The 21,663-nt window shown below is 42.9% G+C and overlaps 1 protein-coding gene across 1 annotated transcript in view; it reads left to right on the plus strand.

Moving 5' to 3' along the window:
* LOC100559412 (coiled-coil domain-containing protein 175) overlaps positions 1-21,663 on the plus strand; it is a 60,463-nt gene that overhangs the window by 14,262 nt on the left and 24,538 nt on the right. Inside the window, exons 4-7 of the mRNA XM_062968604.1 lie at positions 190-325; positions 9,747-9,975; positions 13,044-13,166; positions 14,550-14,659. Of these exons, the coding sequence (XP_062824674.1) occupies positions 190-325; positions 9,747-9,975; positions 13,044-13,166; positions 14,550-14,659 (598 nt within the window). The remainder of the gene's footprint in view (positions 1-189; positions 326-9,746; positions 9,976-13,043; positions 13,167-14,549; positions 14,660-21,663) is intronic.

Genomic DNA, 21,663 nt, shown 5'->3' on the forward strand with positions numbered 1-21,663 from the left:
GGAACTGGGATACTGATAGTGTTCATGCGCAGACCTATCCTAAATAAGCTTATATACTGTGTGTTAGGATTTTCTGTGGGTATTGTTTGTTTGCCCATGCCTGTTCTACAAGGTGAATGGTTGTTGTCTGAATGCTCCAGTGGATATCTGAGTAAATCTGCATTCCCTGTATTGTGTTTATTGTTCCAGAACTTGTGGCTGCTGCCCGTCGATTTCATACTTACAGATTAGGTGAACTGAAGACTGCCATTAGCGAAACCATCACTGCAGTGGAATCAACATATACAAGGCAGAAAGTCTCTGAAGAAGAAAATGTGACATTACGGTAGGCACCGTTTGTTCAAACATATCAGGTTGCATTCCATAAAGGTTCATGCAATTTCTACTCCTCCTGTAACTCAAGGAACATTTTTAAAAAATAATGAATAAAATAAAATATTTAAAAATGAGTCATTTTGTAATCAAGATCTCAGATGGGGGAATTCAAGTGGAAAGGGGAACTGGGGAAAATTAGTCAGACGCAATTTGCGTAGGCAGAACTCTATCTCATTTCCAAGACCATTCCTCGGGTCCTGATCTTAGCTATGGTGATGTCTATGCAAGTCAAACCACAGGGATTTGGGTGCAAATTTCATAAAGTATTTATTTCCAACATTTGTATCCCGCCCTTCTCACCCGAAGGGACTCAGGGCGGCTTACAACAGTGGCAACAATTAGATGCCCATACAAACCAATATAAAAACAGCACATAAAACAGTTAAAACTATTAAAATACATTATGAATTAAAAATATACATTTCAAACATAAAATCAGATCCGTTCTTCCTCACGAGCACGAGTTTCTCATCTAGAATCATAGAGTTGGAAGAGACCACAAGGGTTGTTCAAACTAACCCCCTTCTGCCATACAGGAACATACAGTCAAAGCACTCCTGACAGATGGCCTTCTGACCTCTTTTTAAGAACCTCCAGAGAAAGAGACACCACCACACTCTGAGGAAGTGTACTCTACTGTCAAACAGTTCTTACTGTCAGGAATGTATCCTTAGTATTTAGGTGGAATCTCTTTTCCTTTTCCATGTCCTAGGATACATATATCCTAAGCGCAGGCTGGTTAGTAGCCAGCTGTGGCACAGGCTGGTTAGTAGCTAGCTGCAATAAATCACTATGACCAAGAGATAATGAATTTGAAACCAGCCCATGTTGGAGTGAGCACCTAACCATTAAAATAAAAAATAGCCCTGCTCGTTGTTGATCTAAGCAACCCGAAAGATAGTTGCATCTATCAAGTAGGAAATTTAGGTACCATTATGTGGGGAGGCTAATTTAACTAATTTACAACACCATAAAAATCGTCCAGCAGCCGTTTGGAATGAGGAAGTTGGCATCACAGTAGATGATGAAGCAGCTACTCCCCCTGTGGCTGGAATCAAGCAACCCCTCAGGAAGCTGGAAGCTGGAGAAGGTTAAATTGCCTCTGTGTCTGTCTCTGTCTCTATGTTCATATGGCATTGAATGTTTGCCTTGTATGTGTACATAGTGATCCGCCCTGAGTTCGCTTCGGGGTGAGAAAGGCGGAATATAAATATTGTAAATTGTCAAGACCCAGGCTACAGAACACCAATAACCATGCGCAGAGGCCGGATTCTATCTAATATCTTTATTATAGGAATATATAAAGTCAATAAAAACAAGTGAAGAATATAGTTCAGAAGTAGACCTTTCAGGAAAGGTCAAATATAGTCCAGGAAAACAATGTCCAATATGAGATATTAGAGTCCAAAGTTATAATCCACTTAACCGAAACACACACTATTTGGCAAGCAATAGTGTGGGGAACTGTCCATAGTCTTTCGAGGCTTAAGGTAAATCCGAAGGAAACTGGGAACAAAGCTTGAAACTAGGAAGCAAGGTCCGTATTTAAAACGCAAGGCAAGGCAAGACTTGAAACTTGGCAAGATCAAACTTGAAACAAGGCAAACATGAAACAAGAACTGAGTCCACAGAAGTCCGTGGAACAAGGCAAGGCTGGAAACTTGATCCGGGAAACAGGGAACTGAGTACGAAGTCTACACACGATCTCACTCCTCTAGCTGACGAATTGACTCCGCAAGATTTCTTTTGCGGCAAAACACCTAAATAGGGTCTCGTTTCCCGCCAGAAGAACACTTTCTCTGGAGAACTAGAAGTGAAACCCAACTCTGTCCAGATGCATGACTCCTTAGAATTTCCCAAGGGAAGCAGAGCTAATCAGCTAATTGTTTGGCTGCGATTCTGGCGCTCCGGCGATTCGCCTCCCTCGCTCCTCTATCTCTATTATAATTGTCCTTTCGAGAAAACGGGGGAGAATTCTGCCCAAGGCTTGTTTGGCTGACTTCTTGAGGGCAAACATCCTCCAGGTGCAGGGGCCTCCGTTTCTGGCTGAAACGGTGGGAATCCCATGTTTTCCTCCTCGTCTGCCACAATAGTACTAGGAACAGGACTACAAGGCCCATGAGACATCACACTATCCCCCTCCTCAAGGCCCCTCTCCAACATGGGCCCTCTCCGCAGGGCGCGGGGCCGCGGCTTGGCAGGATAGGCCTGATGGAAGCGGCGAACTAAGTCGGGGGCATGAACTGTGGAAGCGTCTTCCCAAGAGCGTTCTTCGGGGCCAAAACCCACCCAGTCAATGAGATACTGAAGGCGGCGGCGATGAAAGCGAGAATCCAAAATGTCCTGAACCTCGAATTCCTCCTCCCCGTCCACCAAAACAGGGGTGGGGGCCGGCCGGTTCGCATCAGGGCGTACACCATCCACCGGAAGGAGGAGGGAACGATGAAACACTGGATGAATGCGCATGGAGTGCGGAAGTTGGAGTTTGAAAGTCACGGGGTTAAGTTGTGCCACCACTGGGTAGGGACCAATGAAACGGGCATCTAGCTTCCGGCAGGGACGGTGGGAGGGCAAAAAGCGAGTGGACAATAGAACCCGATCTCCTACCTTGATCTCGGGGCCCGGCTGGCGATGACCGTCAGCGTGGCGTTTATAGTCCTCCTTGGCTTGATCCAGTTGCTGGTGCAAGAGTTCTTGCACTGCTGTGAGTTCCTGCAGCCAGTCCTCCGCTGCGGGGACTTTTGAGATTTCAATGACAGAAGGAAAGAAACGTGGATGGAAACCGTAGTTTGCAAAGAACGGGGTTTCCTTAGTTGAAGCCTGGACACCGTTGTTATAGGCAAACTCTGATAGAGGTAATAGGGAAGCCCAATTGTCCTGTTGATAGTTTACATAACAGCGAAGGTATTGCTCCAAAGTGGCATTGGTGCGCTCCGTTTGCCCATCCGTTTGGGGATGGTGAGCTGAAGATAAACGAGAGTCTATGCCCAATAGTTGTTGCAGTCCCTTCCAGAACCGAGAGGTGAATTGAGATCCACGGTCAGTGACCAAACTCTTGGGCAACCCATGTAGGCGGAAGATATGTTGAAGGAATAAATCTGCAGTCTCTTTGGCCGTGGGAAGGCCATCACAGGGAATGAAATGGGCCAACTTGGTAAAAAGGTCCACCACTACTAGAATCGTAGTGAATCCAAGGGAGGGTGGCAAGTCAGTGATAAAATCCGCAGAAATTATCTCCCATGGACGAGAAGGAGTGGGAAGGGGATGAAGTAGCCCTGAGGGCTTCTCCCTTTGTGTCTTGGAGCGCTGACATACAGGGCAGGTATTGACATATTTCTCCACATCCTTGCGGATCTTGGGCCACCAGAAGTCTCGCAGGATCAAGTGCATGGTCTTAAATAGTCCGAAATGCCCTGCTGGCTTGCTGTCATGACACAGACGAAGTGCCTTTTCTCTGCCGGGGCCCGGAGGGATGTAAACATGGTTCCTGTAGCATAGCAGGCTATCTTTAAGTGAGAATGGAAAACGTAGTCCTTGGCGAATCTGTTCTTGAACCCAGGCATCTGTCTGTTGACTGGCTCTAATTTCTTGAGAGCAAAGGGATTCTGGGTTAGAGGGAGTTGGTTCAGTTGGAGTGGATTTGGTGTTTCCCACTGTGAGCGTGGCAAAGTTTTCGGGCTGCAGCAATCGGGACTCGGAGGTCTCTTTGCGCCCTGCAGCATACTCCGGTTTCCGTGATAGAGCATCTGCTTGCTTGGTCTGAGCCGGGGTCACATAATGGATCTGGAAGTCAAAACATTCAAAGAACAAAGCCCAGCACTGCTGCCTTTGATTTAGCTTTCGTGCAGTTCTTAGATGTTCCAAATTGCGATGGTCAGTATGAACCTCAATGGGAAATTTGGCCCCTTCCAACCAATGCCTCCAATTTTCAAAAGCTGCCTTTATGGCCAAAAGTTCTTTCTCCCAAATAGTGTAATTTCTCTCTGGGGCTGTTAGTTGACGGGAGTAATAGGCACAAGGATGAAGATGCTCTCCCACTGGCTGCATGAGTATAGCCCCAATTGCCACATCAGAGGCGTCAGCCTGTACAACAAAAGGGGTTTTAGGATCAGGGTGCTGAAGAATTGGCTGGGTCGTGAATAATTTCTTTAGCTGCTGGAACCCTTTCTCTGCTTGCTCCGTCCAGCGGAAAGGCTGTTTCCCACGGATGCAGCTGGTGATTGGGTCAGACCAGCGAGCGAAGTCTGGGATGAATTTGCGGTAGTAGTTTGCGAACCCCAAGAAGCGCTGCACTTCCTTCTTGTTGGTTGGCGCCCGCCATTCCAATACAGCTGAAACCTTTGCCGGGTCCATGGAGAGCCCTAGTGGCGAGACGCGGTACCCCAGGAAGTCTACTTCTTGCAGATCAAAGGCGCATTTCTCTAACTTGGCATATAGTCCATGATCCCGCAATCGTTGTAGCACCATTCTGACGTGTTTCTCGTGTTCCGATTGTGATCTAGAAAACACCAAAAAATCATCCAAGTATATGATCAAGAACCGATCTAGATAATCCTGAAAGATATCGTTGACAAAATGCTGGAATGTTGCGGGAGCTCCGGATAATCCGTAATTCATGACTAGGGACTCGAATAATCCAAATTTGGTCTGAAAGGCGGTTTTCCATTCGTCCCCTTCTCTGATGCGAACTAGATTGTAAGCCCCCCTGAGGTCCAGCTTGGTGTAAACCTTGGCCCCTCTAAGCCGGTCTAATAGGTCCGAGATCAAAGGCAGGGGGTAGCGGTGCCGCTTCGTGATATTGTTCAATGCTCTATAGTCCACAACCAAGCGTAGGTCCCCTGACTTCTTTTTCACTAACATCACTGGGGAAGCAGCTGGGGATTGAGAGGGTCTGATGAATCCCTTGTGTAGGTTTGACTCTATGAACTCCCTGAGAGCTTCTTGCTCTGGTTCAGTCAGGGAGTAGAGGTGTCCTCGCAGAATCGGGGCCCCCTCCACCAAGTCAATGGCACAGTCGTAGGGTCTATGTGGGGGTAGTTTCTCGGCTTCCTTTTCATTGAAAACGTCCCAAAAGTCCGAATATTTCTTGGGCAAGGTGATGATGGGCTCAGTGTCTGTGGCATGGCAGACTTTGGCTACAAGACAATGGTTTTGGCAATATCTGGAGGCAAACTGTAGTTCTCTGTTGGACCAGGAGATGTTTGGGTCGTGGAGCGTCAGCCATGGAATCCCCAAAATCACAGGGAAGTAGGGAACCTCAGTAACGAGGAAGGAAATCTCTTCCATGTGTTCCCTTATCCACATCCTGGTGGGTTCAGTCCATTGGCTTACTGGACCCGTCTTTAGGGGACGACCATCTATGGCCTGCACCACCCGGGCATTCTTGAAATCGCGATATTGTAATCCCAGAGAGTCGGCATACTCTCTATCGATGAAATTGTTTGTTGCCCCTGAGTCTATCATGGCATGGATCATGACGGGTCCTTTTTTCACCGACCACAGCGTAATCACCAGGAGAAATAGGACCCCGGTTTGCGGCTCTTGAGCGGGGTTTTTGACCGGGTTGTCGAGCCTCTCTACGCCCGGTCGCTGGCTTCCCCCGCCGGCTTGATTCCAGTCGCCACGGCCGCTTCCGGCTCCGCGGAGGACGCCGCCGCCAGGCGGGTGGTGGGCTTTCCCTTGGCAGGGCATCCTCTAGCGAAGTGCCCCCCATTCCCGCAGTACCAACAGAGGTTTAAACGTTGGCGGTGGGCCTTTTCAGCAACATCTAGCCTGGGCCACACATTGCCCAACTGCATCGGCTCCTCCTCGCTTCCCCTGGGGTTTAGGGCTGGTGGTGAGGGTCTCCACACTGGACGTGGCTGAATACTGGCGGAAGCGGGAGGTTTTACTCCGGCTCTTCCACTCTGGCCTCGGAGCCACTGTTTTTTGTTGGCTAGCAGGACTTCGGCTCGTAAACAATGATTAATAAGTCTCTCAAGAGTATCTGGAGGATCCACCTTAGAGATTTCTTCCTGCATCTCGATGTTAAGACCCTCACGAAACTGTCCTCTGAGGGCTATATCGTTCCAGCCGGTGTTCTGAGCCAGCACCCGGAACTCGGCTATGTACTGGGACAACGGCCTGTCCCCTTGGAAGAGGCGCCGGAGTTTATGGCCGGCCGCCTCCTCGTTGTCCTCGATCCCCCAGGTCGCTCTAAGGTGATTCAGGAAGTTGTGCGCGGAATTTAGGTGCATGGAACCCGCATCAAATAGCGCCGTCGCCCAATTGGCCGCAGGCCCTTCTAGGAGGCTGTAAATCCACGACACCTTGACTTCTTCTTGGGGAAACTCGGCTTGGCGGGCTTCTATGTACGCCTGGCACTGGCGACGGAAAACATGAACCTTGGAGGCTTCTCCAGAAAACTTGGTTGGAAGCGCTAGGGCAGGGAGCCGGACACCGCGTTCTTTCAAGCCCCATATTTCTCCCTCCTGTGTACGGAGTGTATCACGGATTCTGTCGAATTCATCCTTGGAAATGGTGTAGCTGAGTGGTTGGGCTTCCGCCCCGGTTCCTGTAGACATCCTGGCCTAGGTTAATTGGTGCTGAGGGTGGCGGAGTCAAACTGTCAAGACCCAGGCTACAGAACACCAATAACCATGCGCAGAGGCCGGATTCTATCTAATATCTTTATTATAGGAATATATAAAGTCAATAAAAACAAGTGAAGAATATAGTTCAGAAGTAGACCTTTCAGGAAAGGTCAAATATAGTCCAGGAAAACAATGTCCAATATGAGATATTAGAGTCCAAAGTTATAATCCACTTAACCGAAACACACACTATTTGGCAAGCAATAGTGTGGGGAACTGTCCATAGTCTTTCGAGGCTTAAGGTAAATCCGAAGGAAACTGGGAACAAGGCTTGAAACTAGGAAGCAAGGTCCGTATTTAAAACGCAAGGCAAGGCAAGACTTGAAACTTGGCAAGATCAAACTTGAAACAAGGCAAACATGAAACAAGAACTGAGTCCACAGAAGTCCGTGGAACAAGGCAAGGCTGGAAACTTGATCCGGGAAACAGGGAACTGAGTACGAAGTCTACACACGATCTCACTCCTCTAGCTGACGAATTGACTCCGCAAGATTTCTTTTGCGGCAAAACACCTAAATAGGGTCTCGTTTCCCGCCAGAAGAACACTTTCTCTGGAGAACTAGAAGTGAAACCCAACTCTGTCCAGATGCATGACTCCTTAGAATTTCCCAAGGGAAGCAGAGCTAATCAGCTAATTGTTTGGCTGCGATTCTGGCGCTCCGGCGATTCGCCTCCCTCGCTCCTCTATCTCTATTATAATTGTCCTTTCGAGAAAACGGGGGAGAATTCTGCCCAAGGCTTGTTTGGCTGACTTCTTGAGGGCAAACATCCTCCAGATGCAGGGGCTCCGTTTCTGGCTGAAACGGTGGGAATCCCATGTTTTCCTCCTCGTCTGCCACAATAGTACTAGGAACAGGACTACAAGGCCCATGAGACATCACATAAATAAATAAATAAAACATCTATCCTGATCACTTAGGTTGGTGTTCGCTCAGGTTGGTGTTTGCCCCTGGTCTCCAGAGCATCCAAAAACAATCTTGTCCCTTCCTCAATGTGGCATCCTTTCAAATCTTTAAACATGGCCCTCATGTCCCCTCTTAACCTCATCTAATATCTCTAACTCCCATTAGAACTTTTAAAGAGTGAGAATGTGATCAAACAGATCAAACTCGCCATGTAAAAATGGGTAGTGATGAGTGGGAAGGAGAAGGAGGAAAAGCCAGAGAGGACAAGATACAAACCTGTTTTTTTAAAAAAAGAATTTTATTAAATTTTTTATACTACATCGAAAGAGTGAGAACAACCAAGGTATAGAAAAGTAGGGAAAAGAGAGAAAGGTAAAAGTCTACAATCTACAAAAATATACCCACACACAAGAAAACAAAAAGCAAATAAGAGGGGAAAAATGACTTCCATTCCATCTTCTTGGATATTTTCTTATTATTCAATAATATTTTTTCTTGCTAAGGAAAAAAATGTATAGCAAAATTGTCTCTCGTGATCTTCATTTTCTCAAATTATCCAAATAGTCCTGAAGATCGTCCCAATTCGTTATTTTCATTATCTTGCCTGTATTTTTCTTCAACAAAAAAGTCAATTCGTCCATATCCTTTATTTCTCTTATTTTCTCCACCCACTCCTCAATTGGTGGGACTGATTCCTGTTTCCATTCTCTAGCGAAAACAATTCTAGCAGAAGTCGTAATATAAGTAAAAAGTTTATCTTCTTGTTCCGTCAATTGTAAGTCTAAATCTGTAAATCCTAATAGATAATACTCTGGTTTTCTTATAAATGTACTTTTTAAAACCTTTTGTGATTCTTCATGAATCTTCATCCAAAACTTTGTTGCTTCTTTGCAAGTCCACCACATGTGATAGAAGGAGCCAACTTGTTCTTTACATTTCCAGCACTTATCAGAAACTGTTTTATACATTTTGGCTAATTGTTTCGGTGTAGTATACCGTCTGTGGAACATTTTTATCCAATTCTCTTTCAAATCCATTGCATATGTATATTTTAATTTTTTGTTCCACATTTGTTCCCATTCTTTCATTTGAACTGGTCTTCTTAAATTTTGGGCCCATTTTATCATACAATTTTTAACCTGTTCCATTTCAGTCTGCCAGGTAAGTAATCTATATATATAAAAGAGTGATGGCATCACGGCGACCCACAAAACAACAAAACTACAGGCCCCCTAACCTGTAGTTTGACAACACAACCCATCATCCACGGCTCTAGGTTGATACAACAAAAAGAAAAGAAAAATAAAGTCCTAATTAGAGGGAGAGGAATAATTGCTTTTATCCAATTGCTGCCAGTTAGAAGGCTAAGCTCCTCCAACTTGGTCTCCTAGCAACCCAATAAAAATAATAAAAAACACTAAAAAATAATTAAAAACACTAAAAAATTAATACAATAAAATACTATAATAACAGCAAATAACTAAAAATAATACAAGAAAATAATAAAATATAATAAATAAAAAGATAACTTACAATAAAATTAATAAAAAAATACAAATAACGTCAAATAAAAATTACACAACAATTTTTAACCAATACCACCACCACTTTGCCACAGCAATGCGTGGCCGGGCACAGCTAGTATATTATAAATATTTAATATTACTTTCTTTTCTAATTTTAAAATCCTATCCCAAGTCACCTCTTCCCAACTAAAACCTAAAACCTGTTAATATGCCGATATATAATCAAGACAAAAACTTTCAAGACTTTGAGACAGTCTGGCTGATACCTCAAAAACTCTTATGCCTCTTTTCCTCTTTTGTTTTGTCAGTGAGGAGGAAGCGGAGCTGTGGGCCAAGCACCAAGATGTGATTTCATTGGTGAACCGGCGGTTGTCACAAAAACTTACGACCAATATTGAGTTAAACCACCTTTACAACCTCCGAAAAGAAGAAGAGGAAGAAACTGTCAGACGAGAGAGTGCCATCGCAGAACTGCAGAAATTAATGGTGGCCGAAGCCACTGAATTTAAAGAGAAAAAGGGAGCGCTAGATACACGGGTATGTTGTCAGGAACTTCATCACAATATGCAAAGGAATCCTTAGTGAGATAGTTTGTACTGATAACTCCACTGGTCCAGCACTGGTCTATAAATGGTCTAGAAGTAGTTGCCAGGCTGGCTACTTGAATGCTCCTGGGTGGAATGTTTTGGTTCTCTGAAGTTATGTTTTGATGCAAAATCTCAATGCAGATATTCTGCAGCCCTGCCTTCATTCTGTACAGTCGTAAACAGATTCCCCAGACTGCAGGCACTTGCCATAATTAGGCGGCTTAACAAAAATCAAAACAAAAAAAAAAGCATACAAACAAAGATTGAAACAAAATTGTCCCATGAAATCTATTGAGTTCTACTTTTGGGCTAGGTTTTCATCTCAGTGGGTGATGCCAGACTGCTTCTCCAAGGAGTTCTGCAAAAGCTCATTTTCTTCAAGATTGCATTGAATTCACCAGAAATTCAATACATCTATATATATAAAAGAGTAATGAAATTTCGGCCTAGGACAAAACAACAAAACTACACATCCCAGAAACACTAAACTTGGCAACACAACTCCTCATCCATGCCTCTACGTTCATACAACAAAAAGAAAAGAAAAATAAAGTCCTAATTAGAGGGAGAGGTATAGTTCACCCTTATCCAGAGAACACTGAACCCAAACTAAGCACACAGACCCAACATGACCAACTGTACATACTGGCAGGGTTTGGGGGTGATTGACATTGGCATATGGGAGTTATAGTTCACCTGTAATCATAGAACATTGAACCCAGCAGATGACGGATCTGGACCAAATTTGGCACACAGACCCAAAATGGCCATATATTCCATATGTCCACACTACCATATATTCCAGTTCAAAGCAAGTAATGTGGGATTTTATTTAGATGTGTGGAAGGGGCCTCAGATCTGAGGATGGAGCTACATTGCCATATAATCCAGTTTCTCAATCCAGATTATCTGCTTTGAACTGGATTATATGAGTCTGCCATATAATCCTGTTCAAAGCAGACAATCTGGACTCAGGAACTGGATTATATGGCAGTGTAGATGGGTCCTGAGGCCTGCCATGAAGATGGGGTTGAAACTGCATTATATGGTCAGTGTAAACGGAAATAATGCAATTCAATGCATTTACACTGCTTTCTACAAGTCTACTCTGACCATATAATCCAGTCCCAAATTGGATTATATGGCAATGTAGATGGGGCCTGAATGGAGTCAGAAAACAACAAAAAAAGGGGGAAAGGGATAACAAATAACAATTTTTGCCGATTTGGCAAAAATTGTGTAAACAATAAAACAAGGAGCCGCTGGTGCTGCAGTGGGTTAAACCCTCGTGCCGCCAGGACTACAGACGGATAGGTTGGCAGTTCGAATCTGAGGAGAGCAGGTGAGCTCCCTCTGTCAGCTCCAGCTTCTCATGCAGGGACATGAGAGAAGTTTCCCACAGGATGGTAAAACATCAAACATCCGGGCGTTTCCTGGGCAACGTCCTTGCAGACGGCCAATTCTCTCACACCGGAAGCGACTTGCAGTTTCTGAAGTCACTCCTGACATGAAAAAAAGATTGATGGCCATGTGCCAAAATAAATCAGGCAATCCCCTACATTATCCTATTTCCATAAGGAACTGAAGACCTGGTGGTGTCGGCAGGATTTTGAGTAATTACATTGGAATACCGCCGATTTCTGGGCCTGAATATATTGCACAAAATTTCCCTAGCCTAAAATGATACATTTTAATATATTGGGTGTATGGTTCCCGCCCCCTTGATCTGGTCATGTAAGTGTGATTTATTGTTATAATTGTATTATTTTACCTTGTTTAATAATGTGTGTTATGTCGTTATGTAATGTTGTGTTGCTTTTATGAGATAGGGCGGTATATACATAAAGTTTTATTATTATTATTATCAACACAACGACGTTGTATGGCACAGCAAACAAGATAGATATGCTGGATTTCGTTTCGCAAAACCACAAGTCGAACACTTCCCAAGTGTCTAGGACTGTGTGATGTATTTTCTGATGATGTGTGCAGATCCCAGTAGGGTGGCCTTTTGCAGTTGGCAGATGGTGATTTTGTCAATGTCTATTGTTTCCAAATGCCGGCTGAGATCTTTTGGCACAGCACCCAGTGTGCCCATCACCACCGGGACCACCTGTACTGGTTTCTGCCAGAGTCTTTGAAGTTCAATCTTGAGGTCCTGATAGCGGCTGAGTTTTTCCTGTTGTTTTTCTTCAATGCGACTGTCACCTGGGATGGCAACATCAATGATCCAAACCTTGTTCTTTTCCACAACTGTGATGTCTGGTGTGTTGTGTTCCAGAACTTTGTCAGTCTGGATTCGGAAGTCCCACAGTATCTTTGCGTGCTCATTTTCCAATACTTTTGCAGGTTTGTGATCCCACCAGTTCTTTGCTGCTGGGAGGTGGTACTTGAGGCATAAGTTCCAATGAATCATTTGGGCCACATAGTTGTGCCTCTGTTTGTAGTCTGTCTGTGCGATTTTCTTACAGCAGCTGAGGATATGATCAATGGTTTCATCGGTTTCCTTGCACAGTCTGCATTTTGGGTCATCAGCTGATTTTTCAATCTTGGCCTTAATTGCATTTGTTCTGATGGCTTGCTCCTGGGCTGCAAGGATCAGGCCTTCTGTCTCCTTCTTCAGGGTCCCATTCGTGAGCCAGAGCCAGGTCTTCTCCTTATCAGCTTTTCCTTCAATTTTGTCAAGGAACTTTCCATGCAGTGTTTTGTTGTGCCAGCTGTCAGCTCTAGTTTGTAGTGCGGTTTTCTTGTACTGGTTTTTTGTCTGCTGTGTTTTGAGGAGTTTCTGATTTTTGACTTCAATTATTATTATTATTATTATTACCAATATGTTGGAGAGGGGGGAAAACATGTTTCACATCGCAGTATAACCTATCTCATTAGCAAAATTGATCAAGCTAATTTCTAGCGATTACAACCTTACAAGAGAATCGCCCAAGCGAATGAACTCCGTAAGGGAAATGGACTATGGAGTAGGTAGAGAGTTGTTTCAGCTTTATTAAAAGGAATTGGCTGTAGATTGCAGATCTTCAAAAGCTACTTGATATCAAGAGGGAAGAATATGCAAACAAAAGGGATGAATATCACCAATTGCTTCCACAACTGGACAACCTTAAGAAGAAAATTGCAGAGCGTAAACAGGTAAGATGACAAGGCTTTTGGTTAAATCCTTTGTTTCCATTTGCTTAACATACAGTAGGCATTATACTGTATATACTAGCCTAGTTTTTCAGCCCTTATTTTAAGATTGAAAAAGCCCCCCTCGGCTTATACTCGGGTGAGTGTCCTGGTTGGCTTATATTTGGGTCAGCTTAGACTCGATAATATATGGTACATTTATTCTTTTTCTCTATTATTATTGGTATTATCACATTTATTATTTTTCTCTATTATTGTTGCTGCTATTACATTTATTTTACTCTATTATTATTATTATTATTAATAATAATAATAATAATAGTAATAATAATAATAATACATTTATTATTTCACTCTGATCTTATTATTATTATTGCATTTATTATTTTTACTCTATTATTACTTATATTCCCGTCCTCTTGATCAGGTCATGTAAGTGTTATTTATTGCTATAATTGTATTATTTTACTTTGCTTAATAATGTGTTATTATGTTGTTATGTAATGTTGTGTTGTTTTTATGACTGGAAACCGCCCTGAGTCCCATCCAGGAGATAGGGCGGTATATAAATAAAGTTTATTATTATTATTATTATTATTATTATTATTATTATTATTATTATTATTATTACACAGCAAACAAGATAGATATGCTGGATTTCGTATCACAAAATCACAAGTCGAAAACTTCCCAAGTGTCTAGGACTGTGTGATGTATTTTCGGATGATGCGTGCAGATTATTATTATTATTATTATTATTACATGTATTATTTTACTCTATTATTATTAAAAGGATACATAAGCAAAGCTCATTGACACTGAAGAAGATGAGAATAATGATTTGATCAGAGTTGGACAGTCTTATCTTAAATTTGAGCTTTATATAAATATTCAAAAACATTAAACCTACTGATGCCTCAATTAATGTAATTTTATTGGTATCTATTTTTATTTCTGAAATTTACCACCCTCGGCTTATACTGGAGTCAATGTTTTCCCAGTTTTTTAATGGTAAAATTAGGTGCCTCGGCTTATATTTGGGTCGGCTTATACTCGAATATATACGGTAGTTATTTGACACAATGGGAGCTGCCTTTTCTCTCTGATTTCCATTTAGTTTCTCAGCATGAAGCTAGAGATCCTCCTTTGAGTGTAGTACTAAATTGGCTCAGCAAAAACCTAGATGTGAGCACCAAAACTTGTAATGCTATTGGTAAGAAATCACCGTGGAGTGCTGAGTTCTGACATGTGTTGCTAGCTTTTATGAGGCCTTGGATAGTACTCTAAAGTAGTGATTTAATAAGTATTATTTTAAAAAATCTCTACCTTTTGTGTATGATATTTAACCCTGCTGAATGTGAGTTTTGTTTTTTTTACGTTTGATAGATCATCAGTGATTTGAGGGCTGAGCTGGGACAGCTTTTCAAAAGAGTTAAATCTCAAATACATGTATTTGAGCAGAACAAGGCTAAAAAAGAAGAACTCCTCCAAAAGAAGTAAGAAGACTTACTAATTTTTTAAAAATGTTTTATATATTTCAATGTCCCTTAGGTTTATCTTGATACTAGTATGAAACAAAGTATACGTGTCTCGTATTAGGGTTGTCCAAAATTTTGTAATGATTCTTAATTCGGAATGATTTCAGATTGTTCTCGCTTTTAGAACCGAGTATTGAAACGTTTTCCCTGGGCGCAACTGGCAATGTAATTCGAACCATCGTTGGCCCATTCTCTAATTGTGTCTTAATGTTTCGTTAAATTTTTTCCTCCCAAAATTTATTTTATATTGTTTAAAAATATTTAAAAAAATTTTTTTTTTGTTTCTGCAACCTAACTTGAATGTGAGCCTAGCGCAGCCTAAAATGGCTGCTGCTCCCTGGCCAATCAGAGACTTCCACGATGGCTGGAAAAGGTGGGGGCTAGCGTCCTCCGCGTCCACGTGGAAGATCTCTATAAAAAACCCCTCCCCAACCCAGGCAAGCCATTCGGGGCTAGGATACCGAGCAGAGAGTGTGGTTCGCGCCGCGCTGGGAATCAAGCTGCTTGCTTGCTTGCATTGAGGGGAGAGAGGGCTAAGTGTTCTGGCTATAGAGGGTTGAGTGTCTGTTGTTGCTGGTTCGATATTGTGTTTTGTTTTGTTTTTTTGGGAAATTGGCTTGGGGTTTGTGGGATGTGGCAGAGTCCTTGCTGTGGCTTTAGGCAATTTTTATTTTTAAAGGACGTGGGTGCCAAGGCATTGCTTTCCTGACGCTCCATTTCTAAACCTCTGCCTTTTTTTTGAATTTAGCAATCACTAGATCAGCCCTTCGTTGCAATCCTGAAAGGGGGGGGGGACATTGAAAGTTATAGTTTCCAAAGGACGTCTGCGTTCCTGCAAGTGCAGTGCTTGGGGTCCTATCCTTCTACTCCAGAGACCCTCTGCCTTTTTCTTTTTTTTTGGAATTTAGCAATCACTAGATCAGCCCTTCTTTGCAATCCTGGAAGGGGGGGACATTGAAAGTTATAGTTTCCAAAGGACGTCTGCATTCCTGCAAGTGCAGTGCTTGGGGTCCTATCCTTTTCTACTCCAGAGACCTTCTGACTTTTTCTTTTTTCTTTTTGGAATTTAGCAATCACTAGATCAGCCCTTCTTTGCAATCCTGAAAGGGGGGGGGGGGCATTGAAAGTTATAGTTTCCAAAGCACATTGCCAATCCTGTCAAGGCATTGCTTGGTGTGTGCTGCGTTTCTAATCCAAAGTCCTCAGCCAGAGTTTTATTTTTGCCATCACAAGGTCAGCCAGGGGCACCATGAATCAATAAGGTCCAAGGCAATTTATGGTTTCCAAAGGACGTGGGCACTCCTGCCAAGGTATTGCTTCCCTCACGCTCCATTTCTATTCCCAAGCCTTGGGCTGAGTTTTATTTCTGCAATCACAAAGTCAGACATTGATTTGATTCAATAGAGGGTCCACAGCAATTTATTGTTTCCAAAGGACATTGCCAATCCTGTCAAGGCATTGCTTGGCGTGTGCTGCGTTTCTAATCCAAAGTCCTCAGCCAGAGTTTTATTTTTGCCATCACAAGGTCAGCCAGGGGCACCATGAATCAATAAGGTCCAAGGCAATTTATAGTTTCCAAAGGACAGTGGCACTCCTGCCAAGGCATTGCTTGGCGTGTGCTGCATTTCTAATCCAAAGTCTACACAAGTAGAAGAGGGACTTTTACAGTGATAAGAACCCAATTGAACAGGAAATAAGATTTTCAAACCAGGAACAGGTTTCTTCAAATATTGAAAAATAGTGTATTATAAAAAGTTATGAAAATTCGCAAAAAATCATAGGAGACAGGAAACATTCTGCAATTTGTTGAGCAAAGAGTGTTGAATGTGATCTCCTACTGTACCAAATTTGATGAGGATAGCTCCCCCCCCCCGGTTTCCTTTTTTTTTTTTTGGCGATTGCACATGCGCGTCCGCCATTTTAGAAACATTAAGAATCATTACGAATTTTTGGAAATATCAGAAATTTTTGGGTGAAAAATTCAGAAATACTTTCTATATCGAAGCGCCGGCACCCCCTACTTTAGAAACGAGAATTGAAACATTTTTTCCATCGATCGGACAAGCCATATATATATATATATATATATATATATATATATATATATATATATATATATATCCCCAGTTCAAAGCAGATAATGTGGATGACCTGGTTTGATAATTTGGATTATATGGCAGTGTAGAAGGGACCTGTGACGTTTAGTGATTTTTCTCCATGTCCTCATGAGTCCTCTCTCAATTATCCAAGATGTTTTAGATTAGCTATCTTAGATTAGCTTTCTGCATAACTTTCCTATATTACAATGGAGTTCCTACAATAAAGCTCAATTTTATTTTCCCAAGCAATTGGTGTGTTGCTCCTTAAATTAAGGAGCTTAAATCATCGAATGCTTTTTTAACACTTCTAACATGCACCACAGATATTAATCTGCATAAAATGCAAATTATCTACTTTGAACTGGACTGTATGGGACTCATATAATCCAGTTCAAAGCAGGTAACATGGATTATCTGATTTGATAATCTGAACTACATGGCTGTGTAGAAGGGGCCATAGTCTTCATGCAGTAATCTCCTAAATCAGGGGTCCTCAAACTTTTAAAGTAGAGGGCCGGTTCATGGTCCCTGAGACTGTTGAGGGGCCGAATTATCATTTGAAAAAAACAAAAACGAACAAATTCCTATGCACACTGCACATGTCTTATTTGTAGTGCAAAAAAAAAAAAACCCCTCCCAACAACAATTATTTATTTATTTATTTACTACATTTATACCCTGCCCTCTCTCGCCCCGAAGGGGACTCAAGAGCAGTTTACAAATTGCATGTACATACAACATATTATATTAATGGCATAGCACAATATTAGCATTATATATTACTATATTGTACTATACCACTATACTGTAATATTATTAGTAATATTACATTTAATATATAATGTATAATTAATTAATATTATTATGTTGCATTATTATTAGTATTATATTGTATGACATTATAATATTAGTATCAATACTATATGTATACACAATATATTCTATTATTACCATAGCACAATATTAGTAAATGAAAGAACAATACAATATTTAAAAATAAAAACAATTTTAACCAACATACAGTAAACCTATCAGGATTTCAATGGGAAGTGTGGGCCTGCTTCTGGCCAATGAGATAGTCAAGTTAAGCAGGGTTGTTGTTGTTGTTGTGTGCCTTCAAGTCATTTCAGACTTTGGGCAAGCCTAAGTCTAAAACTGAGAGCAGGGGCCAGGTAAATGATCTTGGTGGGCCGCATCCGGCCCCCGGGCCTTAGTTTGGGGACCCCTGTCCTAAATGCCTGCATCTCCCTTGCTCTATTCCTACTCTTGAAGCAGGTTTATTGGAGGAAAAGGGGAAAGGGGTGCTGGATAGGATACCACTTCCACAACATCCCCAGAAAGACATCTATAGCCCCTTCTACACTGCCATATAATCCAGATTATCAAATCAGATAATCCACATGCGTTATATGACTCTATACTGCCATATAATCCAGTTCCAAACAGATAATCTGGACGTTATATGGCAGTGTAGAAGGGGCCTATAACTCCAGATTACACATGCATATATCACCAACAGGATTCTGGTTGTTATACTATTGTCTTGACCCAGATTCTGCATAGACTCCAAGTTATGTAAGAAGCTGCCTTTGTACCGTGTCAAATTGCATGTTGCCCAGTATTGTATAATTTTACTGTCTGTGCCTTTCTGAGTTCTTATATGGAGAATGCTCTGTATGTGCTACAGTATTTGCATTTTTGTCACTGGCACTTCTGTTCCACGGCTGAGCTCCAATCCCCTTTAAAAGCTGGAGCATCTGTCTTCAGAAGTGAGATTTCCTGTTCAGAAGGGAATAGTAATTCTGCTCATGGAAGAGCTTTGCCCTTGACTTTGAACAATCTTTCAAAGTTGTATCTGTCATCCTTAGCTGGTGGCCTCTCTTCCCCACTTTCTTATTTTCCTCATTTATGTCATTTATGATATTTGTGATCCCCTAAGTGAACTACAGCCCAGTCACTCTGAATCTGCCATGTTTCCTTTAACTGTTGTGGCTGATAGGTTACTGAAAGAACTACAATTTATTGACATACAGTAGTCCATTGACTTGTGGGGTCCCGCAGGCGTCAATACTGTCCCCCATGTTGTTCAACATCTACATGAAGCCGCTGGGAGAGATCATTCGGAGTTTCGGGGTGCGGTGTCATCTGTACGCAGATGATGTCCAGCTCTGTCACTCCTTCCCACCTGTCACTAAGGATGCTGTCCAGGTCCTGAACCGGTGTCTGGCTGCTGTATCAGACTGGATGAGGGTGAACAAATTGAAACTTAATCCAGACAAGACAGAGGTCCTCCTGGTCAGTCGCAGGGCTGAACAGGGTATAGGGTTACAGCCTGTGTTGGATGGGGTCGCACTCTCCCTGAAGACACAGGTTCGCAGTCTGGGGGTTCTCTTGGACTCATCGCTGAGCCTGGAGCCCCAGGTCCCGGCGGTGGCCAGGGGAGCCTTCTCACAACTCCGCCTTGTGCGCCAGCTGCGCCCGTTCCTTGGGAGGTCTGACTTGGCCACGGTGGTCCACGCTCTGGTTACAGCTCATTTGGACTACTGCAACGCGCTCTACGTGGGGCTGCCTTTGAAGACGGCTCGGAAGTTCCAACTAGTACAACGGGCGGCAGCCAGACTAATAACAGGAGCGGCTTACAGGGAGCGTACTACTCCCATGCTGAGCCAGCTCCACTGGCTGCCGATATGCTACCGAGCCCAATTCAAAGTGCTGGTTTTGACCTACAAAGCCCTAAATGGTTCTGGCCCATCTTACCTGTCCGAACGTATTTCCCCCTATGAGCCTTCTAGAACTCTTAGATCATCGGGGGAGGCCCTGCTCTCGGTCCCACCAGCCTCGCAGGTAAGGCTGGTGGGAACGAGGGACAGGGCCTTCTCGGTGGTGGCTCCTCGGCTGTGGAACACCCTCCCCAGCAACATACGGCAGATACCAACTCTCCTAGGCTTCGGGAAAGCCTTAAAGACATGGTTGTGCACACAAGCTTTTAATGAATGAGAACATGGACTTTACATGACCTGTACGAAGATTTATTGAGGATTCTGGATGAATGGATTCTAATCTTGGACATGCTTAAAATTTTATATAATGTGTTTTTATTTTGTAATGGTATCTGTTTTATATGGAGTTGTTTTTTAGATTGTTTTATATGAATTGTTGTTTTTACATTGTTTTTAGGCATTGAATTTTTGCCTATTTACTGTAAGCCGCTTTGAGTCTCCTAGGAGAGAAAGGCGGGGTAAAAGTAATGTAAATAAATAAATAGTCTCACTTATCCAACACTCGCTTATCCAAGGTTCTGGATTATCCAAGCCATTTTTGTAGTCAATGTTTTCAATATATCGTGATATTTTGGTGCTAAATTCGTAAATACAGTAATTACAACATAACATTACTGTGTATTGAACTACTTTTTCTGTCAGATTTGTTGTATTACATGATGTTTTGGTGCTTAATTTGTAAAATCATAACCTAATTTGATGTTTAATAGGCTTTTCCTTAATCCCTCCTTATTATCCAAGATATTCGCTTATCCGAGCTTCTGCCAGCCCATTTAGCTTGGATAAGTGAGACTCTATTGTACTATGTTTTGAAAAAGCCTGTATGGCAAGAACAGAACCTAAGAAGATGAGCGTTTCTACGAGGGTTGGATGAAAAGTAATGCCTCCACCTTCATAACTCCTCAGCAGATGGCAATCCTGGTATGCGCCAGGTCCTGGCTTGTTCAGTAGACTCTCCTCTACAGTTCCATTTGGCGGGAAGCCTTAGCATTGAACGGTTGTGTTGTTAAAGTGTGAAGTAGGGAACCCTGCGCAGATGGTCGGTCAATGTGATTTAAGCAATAGGAAGTCATTGAGTTCTTGACAGCAGAAAGTGTCACCCCAAAGGAGATTTTATGGGGATTGTGTTGATGTGAGTACTGTGTGTCGTTGGGCGAATAAGTTTAAAGATGTTGAGGTGGGAACATCTGACTTGTGTGAGAAACAAAGAGTTGGATGTCCTGTGACAGCAACCACTGAGTTTCACAAGCAAAAGGTGGACAGATTGATTCAGGACGATCGTCGTATCACTCAGAGAGAAATTTCAAGCACAATCGGCATTTCACCAGAATGTGTGGGTCACATGATTGCTTTGCTTGGCTATTGGAAGGTCTGTGCACGATGGGGACTGTGAGACGCTGGTTGCGGAAACAGAGTGTTGACTTCTTCCGTGACGTGCTGCATTATCACAGGATGTCTACATCCTACACCAATGGACAAAATTATACTGCTTAGCCAGCATCGTACCACCTGACATCTGCCGGGAAGTAGCAGCCAACAATGAAAGGACCAAGGCATTGACATCTCCGGCCCATCCCCTGTTTGGATATCAGCCAGCACGCCAATACCTTAAATCAAGAAATAGCTTTCCAAGATCTACAGAGATACTCGCAGGAACACCTCAGCAAGCAAGAGACCAAAAGTGGCAGGCTAAAACCTGAAACTTCAATCAGTCGCTGACACCAGATGAGAGACTCCCCCTGGGCACACAGAAGACTGGGCAACTTGGAAGGCATTGAACAGACTGCGCTCTTGCACCACAAGATACAGAGCCAACCTTAAGAAATGGGGCCACAAAGTGGAGTCCACAACATGCGAGTGTGGAGAAGAGCAAACCACAGACCACCAACTACAAGGCAGCCTGAGCCCTGCCACATGCACAATGGAGGACCTTCTAACAGCAACACCAGAGGCACTCCTGTGCTGGTACAGCTGTACTAGAAGCTCTAACTTAATTTTATTCCTGCTGTTTGCAGTCATAGGGCAGGCCGCCTGTCCATCATCATTAAGTTTGGTTCCACCCCTTGTTCAGGGCTCTGGTAGG

The sequence above is a fragment of the Anolis carolinensis genome, chromosome 1, assembly GCF_035594765.1.
Source record: "Anolis carolinensis isolate JA03-04 chromosome 1, rAnoCar3.1.pri, whole genome shotgun sequence".
Taxonomy (NCBI): Eukaryota; Metazoa; Chordata; class Lepidosauria; order Squamata; family Dactyloidae; genus Anolis; species Anolis carolinensis.